At 53.4% G+C, this 24,974-nt stretch overlaps 1 protein-coding gene across 2 annotated transcripts in view; it reads right to left on the reverse strand.

Annotated features, from left to right (window-relative positions):
• Window positions 1-489: 489 nt before the first annotated feature.
• Slc29a4 (solute carrier family 29 member 4) overlaps window positions 490-24,974 on the reverse strand; it is a 30,879-nt gene continuing 6,394 nt past the window's right edge. Inside the window, exons 1-11 of one of the 2 annotated variants that reach the window (XM_032886869.1) lie at window positions 21,856-22,050; window positions 18,710-18,883; window positions 11,187-11,318; window positions 10,275-10,388; window positions 9,509-9,637; window positions 8,696-8,770; window positions 5,394-5,638; window positions 4,618-4,759; window positions 4,323-4,510; window positions 3,048-3,288; window positions 490-1,597 (exon numbers count right to left, since the gene is read on the reverse strand). In XM_032886869.1, coding sequence (XP_032742760.1) covers window positions 1,455-1,597; window positions 3,048-3,288; window positions 4,323-4,510; window positions 4,618-4,759; window positions 5,394-5,638; window positions 8,696-8,770; window positions 9,509-9,637; window positions 10,275-10,388; window positions 11,187-11,318; window positions 18,710-18,872 — 1,572 coding nt within the window. In that variant the 5' untranslated portion in view covers window positions 18,873-18,883; window positions 21,856-22,050 and the 3' untranslated portion in view covers window positions 490-1,454. Of the gene's footprint in view, window positions 1,598-3,047; window positions 3,289-4,322; window positions 4,511-4,617; window positions 4,760-5,393; window positions 5,639-8,695; window positions 8,771-9,508; window positions 9,638-10,274; window positions 10,389-11,186; window positions 11,319-18,709; window positions 18,884-21,855; window positions 22,051-24,974 lie in introns of those variants that run through there. The other variant, XM_032886870.1, reaches the window with a different exon arrangement.

Here is a 24,974-nt window from a genome sequence, read left to right on the forward strand (position 1 = left end):
ACCGTGCACATCAACACCCACCCCATATATAACAACACACACACACACACACACACACACGTACGTGTGCAGGGGTGGAGAATATGTCTCTAAAATTGTCACCAGAACTGGGGACTGTAACCGGAAGAATCCATTCCTGGCTTTGAGCAGCCTGCGTCCCAGCCCCAGAGGGGTAGAGCCGGGACCAACACACAACACACTCCGTTTTGAGCTCCTCTTCCCATAGGATGTCAGATGGATACACTTCCCCCATTCTCATGGGGTCAGTGGTCCCAAGTGCTCAGCCCTGGACGCAAGGGCAGGCTCCCAACCAAGTATCGGTTCTAAACACACAAGCTCAGGGCGGGCAGGCTGTTTCATAGGTGGAACCACAAATGTCTCGGCATTGTCGGGGAAGACCTCTCACCAGGACCCCATTTTAATGGCACCAGACCTTATGGCTCATCTCCCACCCCTCCCCCCACAAACACCTCCTTAGGGACAGCAGTGGGCAGTCTCTGCCATCTTTAATGGCCAGTGCGGTAGTCAGAGAACACACAGGTAGACAGGACACAGCAGGGATTGGTACAGGGTGGTCACAGCTGGGGCCAGATGTGTGGAGAGGCAAGTGTCGTGGTTCAGCCAAAGCTCTCTCTGGCAGGAGGTCCTACAGCCAGTCCTGGCTCCCAGGACTCCACTCCTCACCTTGCCCGCTACTTGCCAGGGGTTCAAGTGTGATGAGTACTGCTTGACTCTCAGTGGATGGGAGTGGGGCGACCTCGGTCACAGTGGATCTCAGCTGTCCCTGCATTATGGATAAATTGAATGGAGCCGGGGAGGAAATGGGACATCTGTTGGGTGTGGCCCTTAGCCTGTGCTCTGAGGGCTTGGGGGTCCTCCACCTAAGGTGGGTGCACCCAGGTCAGCTCTGTTGCTATGACTACAGGAGGCCTGTGTAGACCTAGGAATGAGTCTTAATGCTTTATGTATGTGGGAGCACGGGGAGGGTTGTGAAGAAGTGTGTAAGAACAAGAAGGGGACAGAACGGGGTTGGGGACTTGCCTCCAAGATCTCTCATACTCACGAGGAGGTGTCCCCCCGTCCAGTAAATGAAAACTACATTGAAGACCATGGGACCGCACAGTGGGGTCACAGTGAAGGAAGTCAACTCAGACTGTGGTCAGCCATTCCGAGTGGCTGAATAACCCCACCATGGTGACAAACGTGGAGCCTCTGGACATAGAGGGTGAAGGGCAGGTGTCCGACCCAACCCAGACACGAGGAGGTGGTGCCCTGGGTGGTGATGCTCCAACTGCAGTGTGCGACTGGAACAAGGTAGCAAGGTGGCGTTAGTGGCTTAGGAGGCGGCCAGGACCCCGCAGGCACTGAGGCAGGGGTGGGAGGGTCCTCAGGCCTTGGGGTATCTGGCCCGAGCAGCCCTTCCTGGGCAGGTGGCAGGATCGGGTGGGCCTGGCTCAGGGGCCGACAAGGATGGAATCGTTGGCGGTGGCCGTTTGAAAGCAGCTGCTGTGGGCGTCACGGGTGAGGCTGTAGGTGCAATAGGCCACAGCAGAGCCCAGGGTCAGCCCCGACATATAGGACACAGTCATGGTGTTCCCTGTGGACAAGAATGACCTGAGTAGGACAAAGAACAGCCGTGGGGGTTGAGGCTGCACTGTGCTAGACAATCTCTGTGGCTACGGCTTCTCACATGTGCACTGTGGTAACAACTGTCAGGACTCGAGAGCCTGTGAGACCCTGTGTTCCACCACTAGGTAGGGGCTCTACCACTGAGCCACACCCCCAGCCCCTCACTGGGGGATTCTAGGCAGGGGCTCTACCACTGAGCCACACCCCCAGCCCTCACTGGGGGATTCTAGGCAGGGGCTCTACCACTGAGCCACACCCCCACTGGGGGATTCTCCCTCACTGGGGGATTCTAGGCAGGGGCTCTATCACTGAGCCACGCCCCCAGCCCCTCACTGGGGGATTCTAGGCAGGGGCTCTACCACTGAGCCACGCCCCCAGCCCCTCACTGGGGGATTCTAGGCAGGGGCTCTACCACTGAGCCACGCCCCCAGCCCCTCACTGGGGGATTCTAGGCAGGGGCTCTACCACTGAGCCACACCCCAGCCCCTCACTGGGGGATTCTAGGCAGGGGCTCTACCACTTAGCCACACTCCCAGCCCCTCACTGGGGGATTCTAGGCAGGGGCTCTACCACTGAGCCACGCCCCCAGCCCCTCACTGGGGGATTCTAGGCAGGGGCTCTACCACTGAGCCACACCCCAGCCCCTCACTGGGGGATTCTAGGCAGGGGCTCTACCACTGAGCCACACCCCCAGCCCCTCACTGGGGGACTCTAGGCAGTGGCTCTCCCACTGAGCCACGCCCCCAGCCCCTCACTGGGGGATTCTAGGCAGGGGCTCTCCCACTGAGCCACGCCCCCAGCCCCTCACTGGGGGACTCTAGGCAGGGGCTCTCCCACTGAGCCACGCCCCAGGACTTTTGCACACATGGCTCCCTCTGCTTGGATGCAGTTCTTTGCAGCTTCCTGTACCTGTCTCCCTCAATTCTTCCTCCAGGATTTTGCTCAAAAGCCATCTTCTCAGTAAAGTCTTGCAAGATCGTTCTGTTCACACCATGGCCCCCCAGTCCTTGGATCTGCCCTAACCTCTCAGACTAACAGCCCCTAGGACTCACCACTGTGGAACACGTCACAACTGTCTGCTATCTCTCTGTTTATTGGCCGTCTCTCGGAACTGTAACCGGGCAAATGTGGGCAGCGTCATGTTACCACTGCTTACGAGAGCGCTAGGTATACAGGCTCTCCAACTAGCAGTAGAATAAGTGAATGAGTGAATGAATGAATGAATGAGTGAATGAAGAAATTACTTAACGACGTCCTTTACACCTACAATGCCCTTGTCACTTAACCCTTGAGACCAATATATTTTCTCACTTGCTGGCTGCCCTTGGCTGGCTTCTCAGGCCTCAGTTTTCTTCACTAGAGGGGCAGTAGGCTGTCAGGAGGAACCCCCGAGTGTCCCTCAAGCCAGGGAGTCTTACCTGCCAGCTCCCTCTGCTTGGGGCTCACTTTTCCCGCTGCCAGGATCATGGGCACGCTGCCAAAGTAGCCATTGCTGATGCCCATTAGCAGTGAGAAGACACAGGGCCAGGCAGGGTGACGGAGGGCAGGCATACCAGTGGGGTACACACACAGGATGAAGAGGGGGATGAAGACCACACGCAGGCAAGAGCAGGCAAGCAGATGGGTACCCCTCCAGTCCACGGGTAGGGCTGCCAGGATCTGCAGAGAGCAAGGAGTCTGCGATTACCCACCAAGCCATGAGCCTGTCCCTCCGCCAGGTCCTCCAGCTACACCCTGTCCCCATACAGCCTTGACTAGCGGTCCAGCTTACCTCACAAGGGCCTCTAAATCTCATATACTTCCCCAGCCCCCTTTTTGGACTGGTGAGAGAAGGCAAAACCTGGAATATGCTAGACAAGCACTCTAGTGGTCAGCCATGCCTCCAGCCCCTCAGCCCCAACATGTCCCTAAGGGATTCTAGGCAGGGGCTGTACCACTGAGCCACACCCCCAGCCCCTCACTGGGGGATTCTAGGCAGGGGCTGTACCACTGAGCCACCCCCCAGCCCCTCACTGGGGGATTCTAGGCAGGGGCTGTACCACTGAGCCACGCCCCCAGCCCCTCACTGGGGGATTCTAGGTAGGGGCTCTACCACTGAGCCACACCCCAGCCCCTCACTGGGGGATTCTAGGCAGGGGTTCTACCACTGAGCCACGCCCCCAGCCCCTCACTGGGGGATTCTAGGCAGGGGCTCTACCACTGAGCCACCCCCCCAGCCCCTCACTGGGGGATTCTAGGCAGGGGCTCTACCACTGAGCCACACCCCCAGCCCCTCACTGGGGGATTCTAGAACACTCCCGGTGAGGGCCTCATGGTGTGACTCAGTGGTAGAATGCTTGCTCATAAGGCCAAGGTCCTGGGTCCCATCCTGCATACTTGGTAAAGCGTAGTAATGGCAAACTGACCACAGAGACATAGGTCATCTGAATTGCAGGGTTGCTAGGGTGCCACTCCATCCCTGACATCCTCAGACAGATCCACCAGTGACTGTGAGGCAGGGGAACTGGGGCTGATTCTAGCCTGAAATGCAGTTGGTGCCAAAGAGACCAGGCAGGGCCTGTACTCCACAGGACAGTGTTAGAGATGGTGACACTCATGGTTACCATTCTCCCCCTCCTGGAACTCTCGGCCTGGCATTGCTCCAGAAAGACCAGAACCTTCCCCGGGTTCCCCAAAGCCACCCTGTGGCTCACCTTGCCCACAAAGTCTGACAGGTTGAACACGGCCATGACCAGGATGGGCAGCCACTCGCCCAGCACGCAGTGGCGGATCTCGGACTCCAGGCCAGGAAACAGGCAGAGCGTAATGAAGTAAGTTACCGCAATGGATAGCATGTCGGCCCAGATGACCCGCGCCACGACGTATCGGTGCAACAGCAGGGCTGGGGGGAATCGAGGTGTGTTAGAAGCTGGTGCTCACGGGCCCCTGCTGCCTCAGCCTGGGTGACAGCCACAGATGCCACAGGGCGCCACAGGGTATCACATTCACCTCTGAAGGTGGGCCAGCTCCGTTTGACTCGTGGCCGGGGCACATCAAAACGCATGTAGACGCCGCTGTTGCTGTGGGTCGCCTCATGGGCTGGGCTGTCCTTTGGGGACCTGCTGCTGGACAGGGCTGGAGTTTGGTGCTCCTGGGTGGAGAGGAATGATGGGAGTCATGGCCCAGGTACCCAGGGCGAATGGTGGAGCCACAGTCAGATAGACATTAAGTTAGCGCCTACTGTGTGCACTTCCTTATCAAGGGACAATATTTACCTGCCCTACATCTCTCCACCCAGCCTTAAGTCAAGGAGAGCAGCCTCCTCTGGGCCTGGTGGTGTGGGGTGGAAGGGTAATACAGGATGTGACCACTAGAGGGCACTCTAGCTTTCCAGAACTGCAGATTGGCTTACTCACGCTGAAGCCACTCAAGGAGTTGGTATTACGAGGCCACCCTTGAAGCAGTGGTCTGTGTTGGGGTCCTCATGGAGAGGGAACACCTGAGCCGTGATGGAAAGGAGCTTCTTACAGGATTCCCCCGACTTCCATTAATCCCCCGTCTATAGATCTGCCACAGATCCTGGACTCTTCTCCCTGGCCGTAGCTGGAAAGCCCCCGCCTCCTACTGTCCCAACAGGGTGTCATGAAAGGTGCTCCACAGAATGGAATTTCTCGGTACAGAAACAAACCTGCAGCTCGCCATCAGGGGATCGATAACAGGGCCAATGAGGAACTCTTCAGGCACCTGTGTGGGGGAAGGAGGCCAGGCCAGGCCACTGCACTTACAAAGTGGATGTCTCCTGACGCGACATCATGGTGCACTCGGTAGCCTGCCCGGACAGGGCGGCTGTCACGAGGCCGAGTGGTGTAGTAGAGCACAAAACGGCTGCGCCGCACCAGCAAGTGCAGCAGGAAGCACAGGAGCTCCAAGCCAGCAGAGACCAGGAAGAAGATGATGGTGCTGGCCCGCTCATCCGGGAGCAGCAGCTTAGTGAGGATTCGGCTCAGAGAGATCATCACGCCTGCTGTGCCTGGAGGGGAGACAGCGACAAATCAATGTTCCCAGTGCCTCTGTCACCCATGCCACCCCATCACTGCCTCTACTGCCCTTGCTCCACCCCACACCATTCTGTCCACCAGCCCGTCCTCACTGGGTCCTAGCGGCTGCATCCTTCTACAGTTCCAGCACCAGGTCCATAATGGCCCATCGTTCTACAAGACCCCACGCCCCGCATCCTGTGCAAGCCACAGCTCCTCCTAGCCCCACCCTACTTCGCGGAGCCCCACCAGTTACCAGTTCTATCCTGTCCAAGGTCCCGGCTTCTTGCTAAGCCTTCCCCACCACTGGCAGCCCCCAGCCCTGCTGAATCTGATCTCACCAGCCCTACCCCTAGACTGCCTGTCTATCCATCCAGCCTGCATCAGCTCCCCTTCCCCCGGGAGCTCCCACAACCCCTGTCTCACCCTGTCACCTGCTCACACACTGTGGGCAGCATCACTCAGCTCTTGCTGGGTGCCCCCTACAAGGAGGACGCAAGGCCCCTGCCTTCCTAGGCTAGGAGAGAGGCCACAGCCAAGCCACAGAAGCACACAACAGCAGTCCAGGGTGCACACCAGGGCAGAGGACGTGGCCAGAGGGGGGAAACTCAGAGCATCTTATTCTGGAAGGGGACAGTTAAGCCAAGGGGTCTTCAGTACAGGGGAGTCAGGCGCACAGACTGAGAGTGAGCACTCCAAGCAGTTAAGGGTCTGGAGCGCATGTGAAATACTGAGAGGTCCCCCCCACCCCCGAGCAAGGGCCAGCTGGAGGAGTCAAGGGTCAAGGAGGGCAGGTCCTGCTGCAGAGAGCACATGGTTTGCCAACCCACAGCCACAGGGCAATGTGCGCTACTGAAGATGGACAAGTCTGTCCTGGAGGCTCTCAGCTACTGCGTCACAACCGCAGAGCGATCCACCACCACCATCCTCGTGGGCCAGCCTCACGGATTCCACCACAAAAGCTACCGGTTCCGGGTCTGAATGTGGCTCGGTTGGTAGAGTTCTTGTTACTCACACATGGCATCCTGGTCCCAACACAGTGGAAATATAGTATGGTGGCACATGCCTAGAATCCCAACACTCAGGAGTTTGGAGCAGGGGGATCAGAAGTTCAAGGTTATCCTCAGCTATATATAGTTGGGAGCCAGTTTTGGTATAATTAAAAAAGCGCACGGCCGGTTCCCGCGAGTTCCCACTCCGCATGGATCCGTGGCGCTCTTGCGGTTTCTCTGTCAGCCGCTTTCACACACTGTCCCCTTGGTGAGTTGTTGCCACACCTGATACACACATGGCATTCCACGGGCCACGCCACAATAGCCCCGAGCAGTCTATAGCCTAGCATGGCTTCCTGTCACGGACTCTGCTCACAACCCCGAGAACCCAGCTAAGTCATGCCAACAAAGCGGAACCCAACAGTCAGACTTGTATGTCAAATGCTCAATGTATCCACAGAATTACAACCAATCGATAAGGATATAAACCGCCCACCTAGATAAGATATAATTTGCTCCCCTAGACACACAAAATCCAGTACACATCCATCCCTTAAGAATAGTCATAACAGCCTGTAAATGTGCGGAGAGAAATCTTAACATCCACCTCCATGTTCTCTCGGCTGCTCTCCCCCTCTCACTCCGGTCTCTTTTCCTCTCTAAAACTTTTCTCCCGCCCATCCTTCCTTCTTGTCCAATGACATGCCTCGTTCTATCCTGTACCTGCCTTTACCTGCATAATGGCATCAACCTACAGAAGCCAGCCTGGGCTACAGGAGACCCTGTCACAGAACAACAACAACCAATCTGCAGGCTTGCAAATCCACCTGTACTGGCCACCTCCTAGAAGTTAGCCCTAGGTGGCACAGTTTGATGTTCCGGGCAACACATGGCAGAAGGAGCCCACAGGTGGCTGCCACATGACACTGGCTAGGCCCGACTTCTTGTCTAATTGTGACTAGTTACAGACTAGAGAGGGCAAGACCAGGCACACTCAGACTCGGCCTGGAGGGCATGTCCAGGGGGCGTTGGGGGTCTGGGCACTGGATAAATTTCAGGCTTCAGGAAGGGTGCTGGGTATCAGAAAGGGGCATCTGGGAGGTGGCTTTGCAGACAAGCAGTTAAGTAACAGCGCACTGAGCAGGGTGGTTGGTGAATGGGGGGTTCTGAGGAGGGATTGGTCCTGAATGACATCAGTTGATATCATGGGCTTGGGCAACCCTCAGGACACTTGCCCCAGGCTCACGGATACACACACCCACAGAGAGAGAGAGAGAGAGAGAGAGAGAGAGAGAGAGAGAGAGAGAGAGAGAGAGAGAGGAAAGGAGAGAGGGAGGGAGACGGGGTGGGGGAGACCTTCAGCATACCTGCCCAGACATACACATGCACACACACACACACACACACACACACACACACACACACACACACAGTTGCAAATTTCCAAAATTGAAACAGTCCATCTTAGAGGGAGGAGGGTGTTCCAAAAGACTCAGGGAATAAAGATATAAAGATTAAAAGTCCAGCTGAACCACACAAGATGCTCAAGGCCCTGCCAAGGTTCCCCAAGCAGTAACAATTGACAGGGAGAGGGGAGTCTCTCTCTCTTCCCAGCACAGTACCGGGCGGGGACCCAACTTTCCTGAGTTGATACCCGGGCTGGGGTGGGCTTCTCAGTGAGGCTGTCTTTGAGTCACCCATACTCCTGTGACTCAGCCAGATAGACTCTCCAAAGCTAGATTGGTGGGACTGTGTTGTTGTTTGGTGTGCAGATTGTGTGCCTTATCTATTCACATCCCTCGGGGGAAAGTCACGCGACAGACACGCAAAATACACCCATCTGCCTGCTCACTGCAACTGTGGCTCGCCAGTCGTACATGCCGCTCGCACTCTAGAACTCCGGCACACACAGGTGAGCACACCTATCCCTCCCACCCAGGGGTCCATCCCTCACCATCTATAGTCACCACTTCCAGTTTTTCTGGCCCACCTCCCCAACCAGGGCATGCCCAGTGGTGTCCCCAGACCGGCGCCCCTTGGGGGGGTCTCAATACTCACTCTCTCCAGTCATCACCCCCTGCGTGTACCTCTTGGGCAGTAATCCTGTGTAGCCGTAGAAGCTAGATTGCTGCACTTAAGAGAGAGAGGGGGGACGTGGTCAGATACCTTGTGCCACTGGTTGACGCAGAGGTGATGTGGACCTCCTGTGTTATGTCGGCACTGGGAGTCAGGAGGGCACACCAGAGACAATGTGAGATTTACCACAGCTACCCACAAACACGGGAAGGAAACGGTGTTGCCCCAAGAAGTTCACAGAGCACAGTTATCTTCCTGGCCCTGGGATTCAATGTCACTGACAAGCCCTGGCTGATGGGAGTGGAGGTGACATGTGCCCCTTGCTGGATGAGACAGGGCAAATTTGCTCTCGGCCTTTCTCCCAACAGCAGTGAATTAGGAGTTCAAAGCCAGCCTGGACTGCATGAGATTCTGTCTCAATAAAGAGGGGAATGGGTTGGGGATGTAGCTTGGTACGGAGTTTGGCTAGCATCCATGAAGCCCTGGATTCCACCACCAGCACTGTGCAAACTGGATGGTGTGTGTATGTGTATGTGTATGTATGCATGTAATCCTAGCACTAAGGGGGTAGAGACAGGAGGATCAGGGGTTCGAGAGAATCGGGAAACTGCATCCAAGCCTGTGCCCCACGAGAGTGGCCTTAGCCTATGTGACAGTCTGTGTGCATGTGTGTGCTGTGTATGCACACTCTGGTGTATCCAATATTCACATGCCCAGCACTCGGGTGGCTCCCTGTACAGAGCCACACAGTACTTGGGCTCAGCCCTCCTGGTGCATCCTGGCTCCATTCCTTACCTGTGCAGCCAAAGGCCACAGTGCCCACGGCGGCCAGGTTGATGGCGTAAGCCTGGTCGTGAGAGAAGAGCTGAAGCCACACATCGAATATGCTGATGAAGAGCAAGGGACCCAAGGCCAGGAGGTAACCTGCGGGGAGCAGAGCAGCTGTGACAGCGTGGTGAGCGCTCAGGGGGGAGCTCCTCACCTCACGCCACTTCCAGTATTGGACAGGTAGAAGACTCCAGGAGAGTCTACAAGAGCTGTTCTCAGCCTGAGGGTTGGGGCTTCTGTAAGGACTGAATGACCCTTTCTCAGGGGTCACCTAAGACCATCGAAAGCCACCATTATGACCATAGTGGTAGCAAATTTACAGTTATGAAGTAGCAACAAAAATAATATTATGGCCTGGGTCACCACAACGCGAGGAACGGCATTGAAGGGTCACAGCATCTGGGCGGTTGAGGAAAAACCGGTCTACAAGGAAATGGTGTGAGCTTCCTGGAGGAGGAGCCATTGGGAGCTGAGTCTGTGTTCAAAGGGGAGGGCTTCTGTAGGAACCTGGGGACGTAACGTGGGGTTCACAAGAGCCAGTGGAGGCACCCGCCATTGTACTGGCAAGCATCCTTGCCCTGACTTCCAACCGCAAAGCCTGCAGTGGTCCTAGAAAAAGCACCTGTTTCATAGGCAGGGCTGGGAAGCTGGGTGGGCAGGTACCGTGGGCTAGGAGCTCGAACGGGGAGCTTATAGTCTCTGGAAAGGGACAACGCGGGGTGGCCTTCAATACCTGTGGTGATCCTAGTGTGCAGGTTCAACCTCTCCACCACAACGTTGTTGAGGAGCACGGCCGCCAGTGCCACCAAGATATAGGTGAGGCTCATGTCAAACACGATGGAGGTTCCTGGGTATAAGAGGGACAGTGACTCAGAGAGGGACTTCTGGCCTCCTCAGTCACCCCTGCAAGGACTTTTCACTCTCCCCAAGGAGCCGATTTCTCAGAGTAAATCAGTGGATAGGCTGAGGTCACTCGGCAATTGCCAGTGTATCCGAGGTTCTCACTTGGTCTGCCACAGTGGTCCCTGACTAACTCAGCTGGCTAACCTGGCTAACATAGGTCCATAAACTTCCTGTCAAGGTTTATATGTGATCCCGGCCATGGGATCATTTGCTGCAACACTCGATCCCCAGCAGGTGGCGCTGTTTGAGAAGGCTGTGGAACCTTTAGGAGGTGGAACCTCATTGGAGGAACCGAGTCACCAGGGGCGGGCCTTGGGATTTTGTAGGAGGAGCCACTTTGTGTTCACACTCTGCTTCTGGAGTGTGACTGGTGAGCAGTCGGACTTCTGCTCTGTTCACAGTCCCTTCCCTGCCTGCTGCCATGCCGTCGCTGTCAGGGTGGACCACATCCGCTGAACCGTGAGTCGGAATAAGTCCTTCCTCCCTTCAATGGCTTTTTGTCAGGCATTTAACCATAGCAGCGAGAAAAGTAACTACTACACTCCCCAAAGGTCAGACCACAGGTATTCATCCACCCACCGTGGCGCAGTATTCCGTTGTGTCTCTGAAAACCACATCAGCCATTCTCTCCCCGCAACATCTCCAAGCTGGGTCCCCGCCCTCGAGATTCCCAGAAGGCCCCGGGCCCAGGGATAGGTGCTGAGATGCCTTTGAGGGCTGTGTGGATGGCGGAGGGCCTCACCTGGGTACTTGTGGTGAAGATAGTCCACATCGGTGATAAAACTGTTGTAGGGCAGGAGGAAGCCCACGCCAGCCAGCAGCATGGCAAAGTAGATGGCATGGTAGCGGTCGTCCGGCACAGGCTCGTCTACCGCTAAGTGGGGAGACACCAGGAGAGACTAGTGAGCACGCTCAGGGAAGTTAGAATACTGGGATCCAGGAACCAGGACAGACACGCTGTGATTGTCCCTTCAGCAACTACTAACAAAACGCTCATTTCTGTTCCCACCGCTCTAGCAACTTTTTTTCCTTTCTTCTTCCCCCAAGATCTCACGTAACTCAGCCTGGCCTCCAACTCATGTAGCCCAAGATGACCTCGACCTTCTGATCTTCCTGTCCTGTCTCTACTTCCCGAGTGCTGGGATTACAGTGCTGGGATTACAGGCACACACCATCGTACCTGATTCATTTGATTCTGAGGATGGAGCCTAGGGCCTCACACATGCTAAGCAGGCACTCTACCAACTGGGCTACGCTCCCATCCCCTAATCTAAGTGTTAGCTTTCACCCCAAGACACCACAATTCTGTCATTTTGGGCATAAAGAGTTGCCACTCTGGTCCTGATTTGACAGCCAAGGGAGACCTTTGTGGATGGGGGATTAATTCCGACCATCATGGGCCTGGCAAGTTGCTGCTGTCTGTAGGAATGAAGAAGAATATACCCACTGTGAGAGGGACACATGGCCTCTTGTGGCACTTCTGTTCCAAGTGTGACAGCTAAGGGGAGATCCCAACAATCCAATGCACGCAGGGTCCCTAATGCCCCCAGCTTTGGGAAATAAAGGCTTGGACACCGGCCAGGACTAGAGCTGTGAGCAGGGAGGTATCCACCAGCAGCAGAGGGAACGGAAATGAGCTGGTGGTGAATGTATGCTATGATCACGTGACGGGTATCACTGAGTGTGTGTGTTGGGGTACATTGTGGAGGCCAGTGGGGGACATCAGATGCTTGACTCTACCTCTGTCTACCTTATTGCTGATGTCTCTATTGAGCTTGGAGCTGGTAACCAGTCAAGCTAGACTGGCTGGTTAGCAAACGAGGGGTTCCCCCACTTCCCCAGTGCTGGGATGGTAACCTGCTTGGGTCTTTTTATTTTTGTTTTCAAAATTTACTTTCTTATTTTATGTGTATAAGTGTTTTTATGCATGTACATGTGTGCATCATGCATGTTGGCGCCCTCGGAGGCCAGGCAAAGGTGTCAGATCCCCTGGAGTCAGAGTTAAGGACTGTTATGAGTGCTGGGATCGGAACCCAGGTCCCCTGCAAAAGCAGCCAGTGCTCTTAACTGCTGAGCCATTGCTCCAGCCCCCACACCTAGTTTTTCATGTACATTTTGGGGATTGAACTCGGGTCCTCACGCTTGTACAGCAAGCACCTTCCCTGCTGAGCCATCCACCTCGCTTCATGTGGAGGTCAGAGACAACGTTTGGAAATCTGGTTCTTTCTACCGTGTGGATTCTGGAGGTCAAACTTAAGTCGTCAGCCCTGGTGACAAGCTCCTTTACTCACTGAGCCATCTGACCAGCCCTTAAATATTTTTTTTTTATTCCCTCTTACACGCCCTTATCGGTAACATAAGATATATTCAGAGAGGGCTGGAGAGACGGCTCAGTGGGCAATGGTGAGCGCTGCCAAACTTCACAGCCTCAATTCAGTCTTCGGAACCCATCTGGTGGAAGAAAACTCCCGCACACTGCCCTCTGATCTCCACAGAGTAATAAACCCTCAACCCCACTAGAGTAATAAACAAATAACTCTTTCCCCACCGCTCCCCCGACTCAGGGAGTGGGTTTGGTTTCTCTATGTGTAGCACTGGTTGTCCTAGAACTAGCGCTATAGACCAAGCTGGCCTTGAACTCACAGAGCTCTGCTTCCCAAGTGCTGCTATCAAAGGAATGCACCTCCACACCCAGGTTTTTTTCCCCTCAGAGATGTACTTTGGGCCTCAGCCGTTAAGAGCACTGGCTGTTCTTCCAGAGGACCTGGATTCAGTTCTGGGCACCTACAGGGCAGCACACAAGCGTCTGTAACTCCTGTTCCAAGGGACCTGGCATCCTCACACAGTCGAAACACCAATGTACATAAAATCAAAATAGATTATTAAAAAAAGGTGTGCTCCGAATTGCTAGCTGTATTGAGGTCACGGGACCTACGAGAACTGCTAGCAGTTAGCCATGGCCTCTGAGGAATGGGCTTACATGGTTTCAGGGGCCCAAGTTGACTGTATCGTGCTTAGTGGCAGTGTGACCCTGATTTGGCTCTGTTTGGGTCGTAAGTTTGCTGAAGGAGCTGAGTTGGTAAGCGGGACACCGTGAGGACACCGCGAGGGGCTGTTTCATGGCTCAGCAGCTGAGGCTCGGGGCTTGGTTGATCCGTGACTTATTGAAGCATGGCCAGGGAGAGCTCAGCAGAAAGTGGTCTTCCAGTTAGTTCATCTGAGAGATAAATGACCGAGTGGGCCTGGCCTAATCAGAGGCGGCTTCTGGTCTTCTGGTGGTCTCACCTTGGTTGGGGATCCAGGATGCCCGCTTTGTACACTGTGGATGATCTGCTGTGACTGGCTGGGGTATGTCCCCGCCAAGGGCTCACACACTGGCGAAGGCTTGGTCATCGCTGAGGTGATGTAGAGGTTTACCATGATAGGAGTTGGGATCTCTACAATGAGTCCATGTTTCTCTGCAAGGAGTGTGCTCTGACCCTGGGAGCCATGACCCTGGGATGTCCTGTGACTTTCTCCCATTTATATCTCCTCCTGTGGCACCTCCCTCAGGGTCCCACCGCTGGGCTGCCATTATTAGGCCCTCACAGAAGCCAAATAGGAACATGTGACAAGTTCTTGATTCCCCAGCCATTGAAGGCTTGAAAAGCCTCTATCCTTTATAAAGTACCTGGTCTAAGGTGTTTTGTTAGAGCAACAGAACGTGCTCTAAGTAAGATACTGGCTTCACCAGCCCTACTCTAGTAAGCCAGTTTCTTATAGTAAATATCTATACATGTGCACAAATCCATATCATGTCTATAACTATGCTTCTTCCTATCCATCATCCATCTATCCAGACATTCTCTATCCATGGTCCATCCATCCTGCTATTCATTCATCTGTCCACCCATCATCTAACCACCTATGCATCCCATATCCACCAGTTAGCCATCTACCCACCCATCCATCCATCCACCCACCCATCTATCCATCCGTCTGTCCGTCCATCCATCCATTCATCCATCAATCCACCTGTCCATCCATCCATCCATCCATCCATCCATCCACCCATCCATCCACCCACCAATCCATCCATCCACCCACCAATCCATCCATGCACCCATCCATCCACCCATCCAGCCATCTGTCCATTCATCCATCCACCCACCCACCCATCCATCCATCCATCCATCCATTTCTCACCTATCAGTCATCCATCTGTCCATACATCTGCCATTCATGCATCCACCCATCATCTAATCACCCATCCCCCACCCATTCCCCAGTCACCCCTTTATCCATCCATCTAGCCATTATCTATTCGCCCATCCATCTTCTATTCATCCATCCATCCTCCAGCATCCATCCCACTGTCCCTCCACCCTCCATCAATCTATGTTCATAAACCATATATCCTCCATCCATCCATCATCTGTATATCCCTCTACCCATTAACCTATCCATCCGTCTACCCAATCTATGGTCTATTTAACCGATCTATCTACCCACCCACCTATCATTTAGCCGTCTGTCCATTTATCTACTCTCCTATTCATCCACCCATCATCTACCCATTCACCCATCATCTACCTATTCACCCATCATCTACCTATTCACCCATCATCTACCTATTCACCCATCATCTACCCATTCACCCATCATCTACCCATTCACCCATCATCTACCTATTCACCCATCATCTACCTATTCACCCATCATCTACCTATTCACCCATCATCTACCCATTCACCCTACCCATTCACCCATCACCTACCCATTCACCCATCATCTACCTATTCACCCATCATCTACCCATTCACCCATCACCTACCCATTCACCCATCATCTACCTATTCACCCATCATCTACCTATTCACCCATCATCTACCCATTCACCCATCATCTACCCATTCACCCATCATCTACCCATTCACCCATCATCTACCCATTCACCCATCACCTACCCATTCACCCATCATCTACCCATTCACCCATCATCTACCCATTCACCCATCATCTACCCATTCACCCATCATCTACCCATTCACCCATCATCTACCCATTCACCCATCATCTACCCATTCACCCATCATCTACCCATTCACCCATCATCTACCCATTCACCCATCATCTACCCATTCACCCATCATCTACCCATTCACCCATCATCTACCCATTCACCCATCATCTACCCATTCACCTATCATCTACCCATTCACCTATCATCTACCCATTCACCTATCATCTACCCATTCACCCATCATCTACCCATTCACCCATCATCTACCCATTCACCCATCATCTACCCATTCACCCATCATCTACCCATTCACCCATCATCTACCCATTCACCCATCACCTACCCATTCACCCATCACCTACCCATTCACCCATCATCTACCCATTCACCCATCATCTACCCATTCACCCATCATCTACCCATTCACCCATCATCTACCCATTCACCCATCATCTACCCATTCATCATCTACCCATTCACCTATCATCTACCCATTCACCTATCATCTACCCATTCACCTATCATCTACCCATTCACCCATCATCTACCCATTCACCCATCATCTACCCATTCACCCATCATCTACCCATTCACCCATTCACCCATCATCTACCCATTCACCCATCATCTACCCATTCACCTATCATCTACCCATTCACCTATCATCTACCCATTCGCCTATCATCTACCCATTCGCCCATCATCTACCCATTCACCCATCATCTACCCATTCACCCATCATCTACCCATTCACCATCATCTACCCATTCACCCATCATCTACCCATTCACCCATCATCTACCCATTCACCCATCATCTACCCATTCACCTATCATCTACCCATTCACCCATCATCTACCCATTCACCCATCATCTACCCATTCACCCATCATCTACCCATTCACCCATCATCTACCCATTCACCCATCATCTACCCATTCACCCATCATCTATTCACCTATTCACCTATTCACCCATCATCTACCCATCATCTACCTATTCACCCATCATCTACCCATTCACCTATCATCTACCCATTCACCTATCATCTACCCATTCACCCATCATCTACCCATTCACCTATCATCTACCCATTCACCTATCATCTACCCATTCACCCATCATCTACCCATTCACCCATCATCTACCCATTCACCCATCATCTACCCATTCACCTATCATCTACCCATTCACCTATCATCTACCTATTCACCCATCATCTACCTATCATCTACCCATTCACCTATCATCTACCCATTCACCTATCATCTACCCATTCACCTATCATCTACCCATTCACCTATCATCTACCCATTCACCCATCATCTACCCATTCACCCATCATCTACCCATTCACCCATCATCTACCCATTCACCCATCATCTACCCATTCACCCATCATCTACCCATTCACCCATCATCTACCCATTCACCCATCATCTACCCATTCACCCATCATCCACCCATTCACCCATCATCTACCCATTCACCCATCATCTACCCATTCACCCATCATCTACCCATTCACCTCATCATCTACCCATTCACCTATCATCTACCCATTCACCTATCATCTACCCATTCACCTATCATCTAGCCATTCGCCTATCATCTACCCATTCGCCCATCATCTACCCATTCACCCATCATCTACCCATTCACCCATCATCTACCCATTCACCTATCATCTACCCATTCACCCATCATCTACCTATTCACCTATCATCTACCCACTCACTGTTGCTGTCTTCAGACACACCAGAAGAGGGCATCAGATCACTCTATAGATTGTTGTGAGCCACCATGTGGTTGCTGGGACTTGAACTCAGGACCTCTGGAAGAGCAGCCAGTGCTCTTAACCTCTGAGCCATCTGTCCAGCCCTCACCTATCATTTCTAGTATTTATTTGGTTTTACTAAGACAACATCAAGTTATGCAGCCCAGGCTGGTCTAGGATTGTGGCAATCCTCCCTTAGCTTCCCAAATGATGGGATTATAAGTTTGAGCCACTATACTTGGCCTTCTATCATCTGTCTGTCTGTCCATCTGTCCATCTGTCTATCTATTACCTATCGTCTATCAATCACTTCTCTATCATCCATCTATCTATATCTATCTTGTTTTCTATCATCCATCAGTCATCTAACACTTATCTATCATCTATGTATCTATGTATCACCCGTCCATCTTCTTCTTTTCTTCTTTCCTTTCTTCTATCTAGCATCTCCTGATTCTTTTTCTCTAACTGAACCCTGGTTGCTGTACCCTCCAACGTCAAGTGTGGCATATCTGTATCCTTTACAGTTAAAGTCATTGCTGACACTAAGTCCCACCTACTCCATGGCTCTGTCTGCCGGGCTCTTCCCCCATCATGTCTCTTGTCATCCTTGGGGACTGGAATGGAAATGACTCCATTCCTCTACACAGATCAGGTGTTTTTTGCAACCCAGCGTGGGGTTCATCGAGCAGAACACCACACGGGGCAAAGGAGCTGAGAACATGTCCAAGCCAGAAGCAATACTACATCAAACAACCATCCACACAAGGCGCTACCCTCACAGGTGGCTCACAGGTGTCACAGGTGCTACCCTCACAGGTGGCTCCCAGGTAGATCACAGGTGCTTCTTACAGGTGGCACCCAGGTGTCACAGGTTCTATCCTCACAGGTGGCTCACAGGTGTCACAGGTGCTTCTTACAGGTGGATCACAGGTGCTTCTTACAGGTGGCTCCCAGATCATGCTAAGGGATACTATGAATTTGGCTGCAACTGTGTTGAGGCCTGTGTCTTGTCCCTCAAGGATGCACAAAGTTCCCAAGCAAGCAAGGGATGGGGCAGGGTTGAACCTGGACCCACCCAACCCCAGAGCTGCTCTGAAAGTTCAAAATGCAGTCATTTGGACCAGCTCTTCAGTTTGGGGAAACAAGTTCAGGGATGTTTAAGTCTTTGCTCCAGATCACACAGCGGGACTGAAAAGCAGCTACTTGAACTTCACATCCAGTCCTTACTCTCTGCAAGCAGGAACAGGTTGCTTTGAAGAACACAAATGAGAAGGAGACTCTCTGGCCAGGGACTGTGATGTAGATAGCCACTGGCAGAGGTCACATGACACAGACCAGAGCTGGGCATAGTTGTTATTTGCTACCCTAGCCACCTACCTCACCCTGACTGAGCCTCTTAGTCCCTATGACAATCTGAAGCTCCCCTTGTCCCAAAGACATGTGGCCAGTCACCACCCTGGGACAGACAATGTCACTTACTCACCAGAGTCTGTGAAAGGGGGGACGCCCCTGACTCTGATGCCTGGATCCTGAGCCCCCTCGATGGTCGTCTCCAGCTGGAAGTTGTCAAAGCTTGTCACCACACTCTGGCCAGATGTGGCTGCCACACAGGGCTCCTTGAGGCGCTGGCTTCCAATGGAGCCCATGGCAGTTCACACTGTGAGGAAAGGAGACGAGGCAGTGAGGGGAGGGGACACTGTGATCCCACGGCTAAGTCGTCAGGGTGCGTACCTCAGGGCATTCTGTCCATTCACCCTCATCCATTGACTTCCTTGTTAGAATATATTTTGTGGCCCTGAGGATAAAGCTCAGAGACACACATACTATACAAGTGCTCTACCACTGAGCCGTACCTCAGTCCCTCAGTGGGGGATTCTAGGCAGGGGCTCTACCACTGAGCCACGCCCCCAGTCCCTCACTGGGGGATTCTAGGCAGGGGCTCTACCACTGAGCTATACCAATTATAGTCTTACCTCAGTGTTTCTTGCTTCAGTTCAGATCTAACCAGCCCTTATTTTGGAGGAAAGGGAACCTGTGGCTGAGACATGCTCCAATATTTAGGTAACTCCGTGTGTATGGAGTGTCTAACTTTTCCTTTAAGTTTCGTCAGGTGAGTTTTCAAACTCTGTTGACATTTTTATTTGATAATGAGAAGATACACAGTCTTCCTATAGCATGAAACATACACAGCAATGGTACCGTTTGGCCAGAGGACCCAGATCATGGACAGAGACAGCCTCTTCTTCTCAGCAAGCAAAGTGAGAGAAGCCATGGGAGAAGCCAGAGGCCACACCTCTAAAGGATGCCACCTTTGAGAACTACATTGGTTACTTTTGGACCTGTGTCACCAGTGTGCCCTGTGCCATAGCCACCTGTTTTTATTTCTTTAGCACGTCCTCGTTTCTGCAGGGCCGCTGCCTCGGTTTACCTCTTTCCCAGATCCCCAGGTGAGGTCTTCCCTCCAGTTACCAAATCCCGCTCCTGGACATGTCACCTCTCCATCCTCTAACTCTTGACGGAGTGGTGTTAGGGTCAGAGACTGAGACGTGGTCTCCTTGGGGCCTTGGAGCCTGCAGCACACTTACGATCTGGGACCTAAGGAACTGTACACCTATTGGTGGCTGGCCCAGGACACATGGTCAGTGGACAGGAGGCAGAGAACTTCTCTTTCCGGGTGCTAGGAAGCCAGGTGAACCTGCCCTCCAGGCTTGAGGCTTGTTCTGAAGGTCCCGTCTCCAGTCACTCTGGTCCTAGTAGCTAGCCAGATCTGGAACTGGGAGAGCCTTGGAGGGGCTTAAGGCATAGCTGGCATGGGTTTGAATGACAGTGGCATTGGGTACCATCCCAGTTTTATCAGTCACTCGGCATACACTTCCCTGATCTCCAAAGGGTGTGAGTTAGTGAAGGCTTAGAGTTACCAGATCATACGCCTGCCCTCCAACCTTACACAGGAAGAGCTGAGGAAGGCGACACTGTTGAAACACCATTCACAGTGTCCCCTGGAACAGAAGCTCAGTCCTGGAGGACACCCGAGATCCCAAAAGCCTGGCACATCTTCAGTAGGGGCTCCCATGATGCAATCTCCCAGACAAGCCAGACCAGCATGAGAGGTTTCTGCCAGGCTGAGGCCACACCATCCGGGAAGGCGAACGTGTTTGGCATCCTGCCAGGCTGCTTGCTCTGGCTCAGTCAGCGTGGCAGGCAGCTGCCACCTACACTGTCCCCACGGCTTTCATCTCTGTCCTTTCCCAGCCCCCAATGTCCAACATCCAGGGTCACAGATCCTTCCTGCTCCTGTACCCACTTTAATTGAAATGTACGGGCATGCAGATAGACATGGGAAAGGAAGCTTTTCTCCGCGCTCCTGACTTGGGACCCCTCAGTGCTTGTCACGAAAGCATGGTGGATGATACAGGACATTTACTTAGTTTTCAGACCACCCTTGGCTCTAGCGCACCCACCTAGAGAGTGACACAGTACTTCACAGAGAGGGACTGCGTGGTTGATAGGAGAAATTTAACTATGCACACTTGGCGTTTTAATAGGGATGCAAGCCACCCCTAAGTACCCAGTGGGTCAAAGCGGGATCCAAGCTCTCAGTAGTCCTGTAAAACTAAGCATACCGTGCCAGTCTGCAGAAGAAATAACCAAAAAGGCAGAGGAAAGCCAAACCCACAGCCGGGCAGCTCTAACGGAACCCTGACCTGGCTGACCACCACTGGCCCCTCCCAGTTGCTGTAGGGAAGCATTCTCTCAGGCTGCTTGCCCCACATGTGCAGCCAGTAGAAAGGACAGAAACATTAAATTTCACTTCACTGTTCAGCCTCCTCAGGCCTTCTTCTGGCTCCAGTCACAAGTCTTGTTTACTAGATGCCCTTGGATGCCCCTGTCCCGTGCCCAGACGTTGTTTAGGGAGTCTCCCTGCGCATCGTAAGGCTCCACTCCCCGCTGCAGGATTGTGGGTTTTGAGCTACTTTGGACAGCTCCTCTGAGTGCTAGGGGACAGATGACTGTAACGTCAGTGCCACCGACTGGTCAAGGCCTGGGATGGCAGCAGGGCAAAGGGGTAGCCCAGGCCCACCTCTCTCCATTCTTTAGGTTCCTGCACAGTCCGGACACTAGAAGACCCTGATGTTTCTTCCACAGGCAACCCTAGCAGTATCGAAGTTGGACCCCGGCCCACACGGCCACCAGCAAAGAGAGACTTCAGGGGCAACTCAGAGGTCGTGACCCAGTGCCCAGGCCCTGCTTCTGTCATAACCTTTTTCAGAATTAGAAGGAGGTTAGCTGGGCAGAAGGGAGTGATAGAAGGAGATGGGTCCGGAAGGAACTTCAGGTGCAAGGACCCCTGAGGTGTGACCAAGGGAGGAGATAATGCCTTGACCCGGCTTGGCCAAGGCCACCCGCGTTTGTCCCCTTCTAGAGCCTGCGTCCCGCTCTCACAACTGGGATGCAGGGGATCTTGCACTGCAGGAGGATACCCATCCTCCCCGGACAAGGGGTGCGGCAATGAACCGGCGCCTGGGAGGGCGGAAGGGGGAGGCGACGCAACTGGGGCCGCGCGCGGCAGACAAAGGCTCCGACAGGTCCCCGCCGGCGTCTCCCCGCCACCTCCGTGGCGACACTCACCTCGGCCGGCCCCAGGCTGGGATCCTCGGTGGCTGCCCGCCGCCCGCGCCCGGACCCTTTGCGCTGTGCCCCGTTCTTCGAGGCTTGGGCCGGGCGCGGCGGGCGTCCTCCTTGGTGTCCCGGTCCGCGGGCCCGGGTCCGCGAGCGCGTGCGAGGGGCGCAGCAGCTGCGGCGAGCTAGCCCGGCCCACGCCCCGCCCGTCCCCTAGCTCCGCCCACATAGCACCGCCCACCGCATGACTCCGCCCAACTCCCGCCTTCAGTCATGCTTTTCACCATTCAGATGCACCGCCCATTCTCGGAACCACGCCCCGTCACGCCACGCCCACTTCACAGGGCTCCACCCAGGTCCGGCCTCCAGCGGGGCCTACTACCACTAAGTCGCCCAGTCTTCCCGCCCGCGCTACATCCACTCTCTATGAATCTGCCCTAAGCCTCTCTTTCTCTCCTAGTCACTCCGCCCCATCTCTACCTGCGCTCTCCGCCCCTGGCCCTACCCAGTCTTTACCATATTCCCCGCCCCATTTTCTCTACTAGTGCTCCACTCACTCTACATGACCCCGCCTCTAGCTCCGCCTCTGAACTGCCCCGTCTAAGGCCCCGCTTCTCTTTGCTGTCTTCGTCCTCTTTCCTTCTGTGCCCTTAGCCCCAACCAGACCACAAAGCCTGCCCCCTTTCCCTACCTTCCTCTCCGCCTGCCCTAACCTCACCTCTATTCTTTCTTCATTCTCTCTATTCTTTCCCCGCCTTCCTTGCTGCCTGCCTGTTCCCTCTTCTATCGCTCTTTTCCCCGCCTTCTACTTCATTTGTCTAGCTCCACCCTCGTTATTCCCACTTGCTCCACTCTCCTCCTCTGTGCCCACTTCGTCCCACCTGGCCTCACCTCCAGCTCTCAAACACTACTTATTAGTCCCTATTTCCTAGCTCCACCCCATCGCTTCCCTAGGCCCCGCCCCTCATGGCCCCTCCCACAGCCTTTTCACACCACATGTGTCTCTGCCCACTTCCTTCTCTCCACCCTCAGGTTACAAAGTCTGACAGTCCAGCATACAGGATGGTTTGATATCCTAGCTGTCTGTCTTCACTGCCCAACCCCTTCAAGTTTCTTGCCAGGCTTAGTCTCTCGGGACTCTATCTGTGACATTGTCCTGGGGCTGGTGCTGATTGCTGCAGAAGAGTCTGTTCTGACCCTGGTCCTGGCCACGTGTCCCATGGGGGCCGTAAAGATGAGGCCAGGAATTAAGTGGGACTCTAAGTCCTTTTAGTCTGGGACCTGTAAGTGGGGGTCTTCAGGACCGAGGCACAGAGAGACGCATTTGTCTCGATACCCCTCCTCTTGTCTGCGTCCCCACTTCATCCTGGGAGCCTGCTTGGTTCTGCCCATGGCTGAGGGCTTTCTTGTCATTTTGCCAGCCTCCCTCTCACAGATCAGAGTTCCTAGAAATGTCTTTTTTTTTTATTGCTTTTTTTATTTTCTTTTTTTCGGAGCTGGGGACCGAACCCAGGCCCTTGTGCTTGCTAGGCAAGCGCTCTACCACTGAGCTAAATCCCCAACCCCGTCTTTTTTTTTTTTTTTTTTTTTTTAAAGGCTTCTCTTATCATAGCCCAGGTTGGCCCAGGATTCGGGATCCTTGTACCTCAGCCTCTAGAGTGCTGGGATGACAGGTGTGTATTGACACACCTGACTGGAAAGTGTCATGTATACACTCAAGGACAGCGTGTGCCTCTTGGACTTCTTTTGCAACTCCGTAGGCCACAGAAGGTGATCTGTGGGAGCTTCCAGTGAGTTAGAATAATCTCAGAGTGCAAGGCCCCGAGGCTTCGCATAGTCTACAGCTCTATGTGGGGGATGGATGTAGTTCAGCATTGTGCAAACTAGGTGTGCTGGTGCATGTCTGTTATCCCAGCACTCGGGACGTGGAGGCCGGCGGAGGCCCAGGGAAAGTTCAAGGCCAGCCTGAGCTACAGAGACCCTGCCCTTACTCCTACCCCACAAAGGTGATTATATATATATGGAACTGAAGGAGGAAGGAAGGGAGAGAGCGAAGGACAGGGGGTGGGAGAGAAAGAGAGAGAAGTGGGGGGAGGTGGGGTCAGGACATGAAATCAGACAGGGCCAGGAAGCAGTTGGAACTTGGGGATACCTTTTGTTAATGGAGGGGACAAGACAAGATCCAATTTTAACATTTTCTTCTTCCTGAGAGGATGAAGCAGGACGATCAAAAGTTGAGGCTAGTCTGGTTATAGGGTGAGTTGAAGCCCAGCCTGAACAAGTTAGAGTGATGTTGTCTTAAAATGAAAAGTAAGGGGTTGGGGATTTAGCTCAGTGGTAGGCGCTTGCCTAGGAAGCGCAAGGCCCTGGGTTCGGTCCCCAGCTCGAAAAAAAAAAAAGAACAAAAAAAAAAATGAAAAGTAAAACGAGAGTTTCGAGTTTGGCTCAGTGGTAGAGCTCCTGCCTAGAATCTCCCAGTGAGGGGCTGGGGCGTGGTTCAGTGGTACAGCCCCTGCCTAGAATCCCCCAGTGAGGGGCTGGGGTGTGTCTCAGTGGTAGAGCCCCTGTCTAGAATCCCCCAGTGAGGGGCTGGGGTGTGGCTCAGTGGTAGAGCCCCTGCCTAGCACGAGGGTCTTGGTATTACCTCCAGAAGTGCAAACTAAATAAGTAAGTAAACAATCCCCTTTCTGGTTCAAGTGTCAATTGGGACAACTCTTCTAGAAAATAAATTGGCCCTAAAAACAACAACAGCAACAACAACACCCCGTTGGTCCAGAAAATCTAACCCAAGGAATTAGTTCTAAATATAGACAGGCTTTGCCGTCTGAGATGCTGGTGGCAATAGCGAGCACTGCAGGTGGTTGAGTGGCACAAGAAGGTGTGATGTCACATGCTTCCCGGCAGGGAACAATGTGAATGCTAGATTGAAAAACCCAAGAAAATCAGTGAAATCGCGTGTGAGCTCTACAGCGAAATCTTTAAGTCCCTAAGATATGTCCATGGTTAGAGAGGATTTAGAATAATATGGAAAGCCAGAAGTGTGAGAGTGTTAAGTGACACAGAAATAGGAGGTGGGACGGAATCCAAAGGATGACTTCCACTCTCTCGGTCTAGAAGAACCAGAGGAG

This window comes from Rattus rattus, chromosome 16, assembly GCF_011064425.1.
Source record: "Rattus rattus isolate New Zealand chromosome 16, Rrattus_CSIRO_v1, whole genome shotgun sequence".
Lineage (NCBI taxonomy): Eukaryota > Metazoa > Chordata > Mammalia > Rodentia > Muridae > Rattus > Rattus rattus.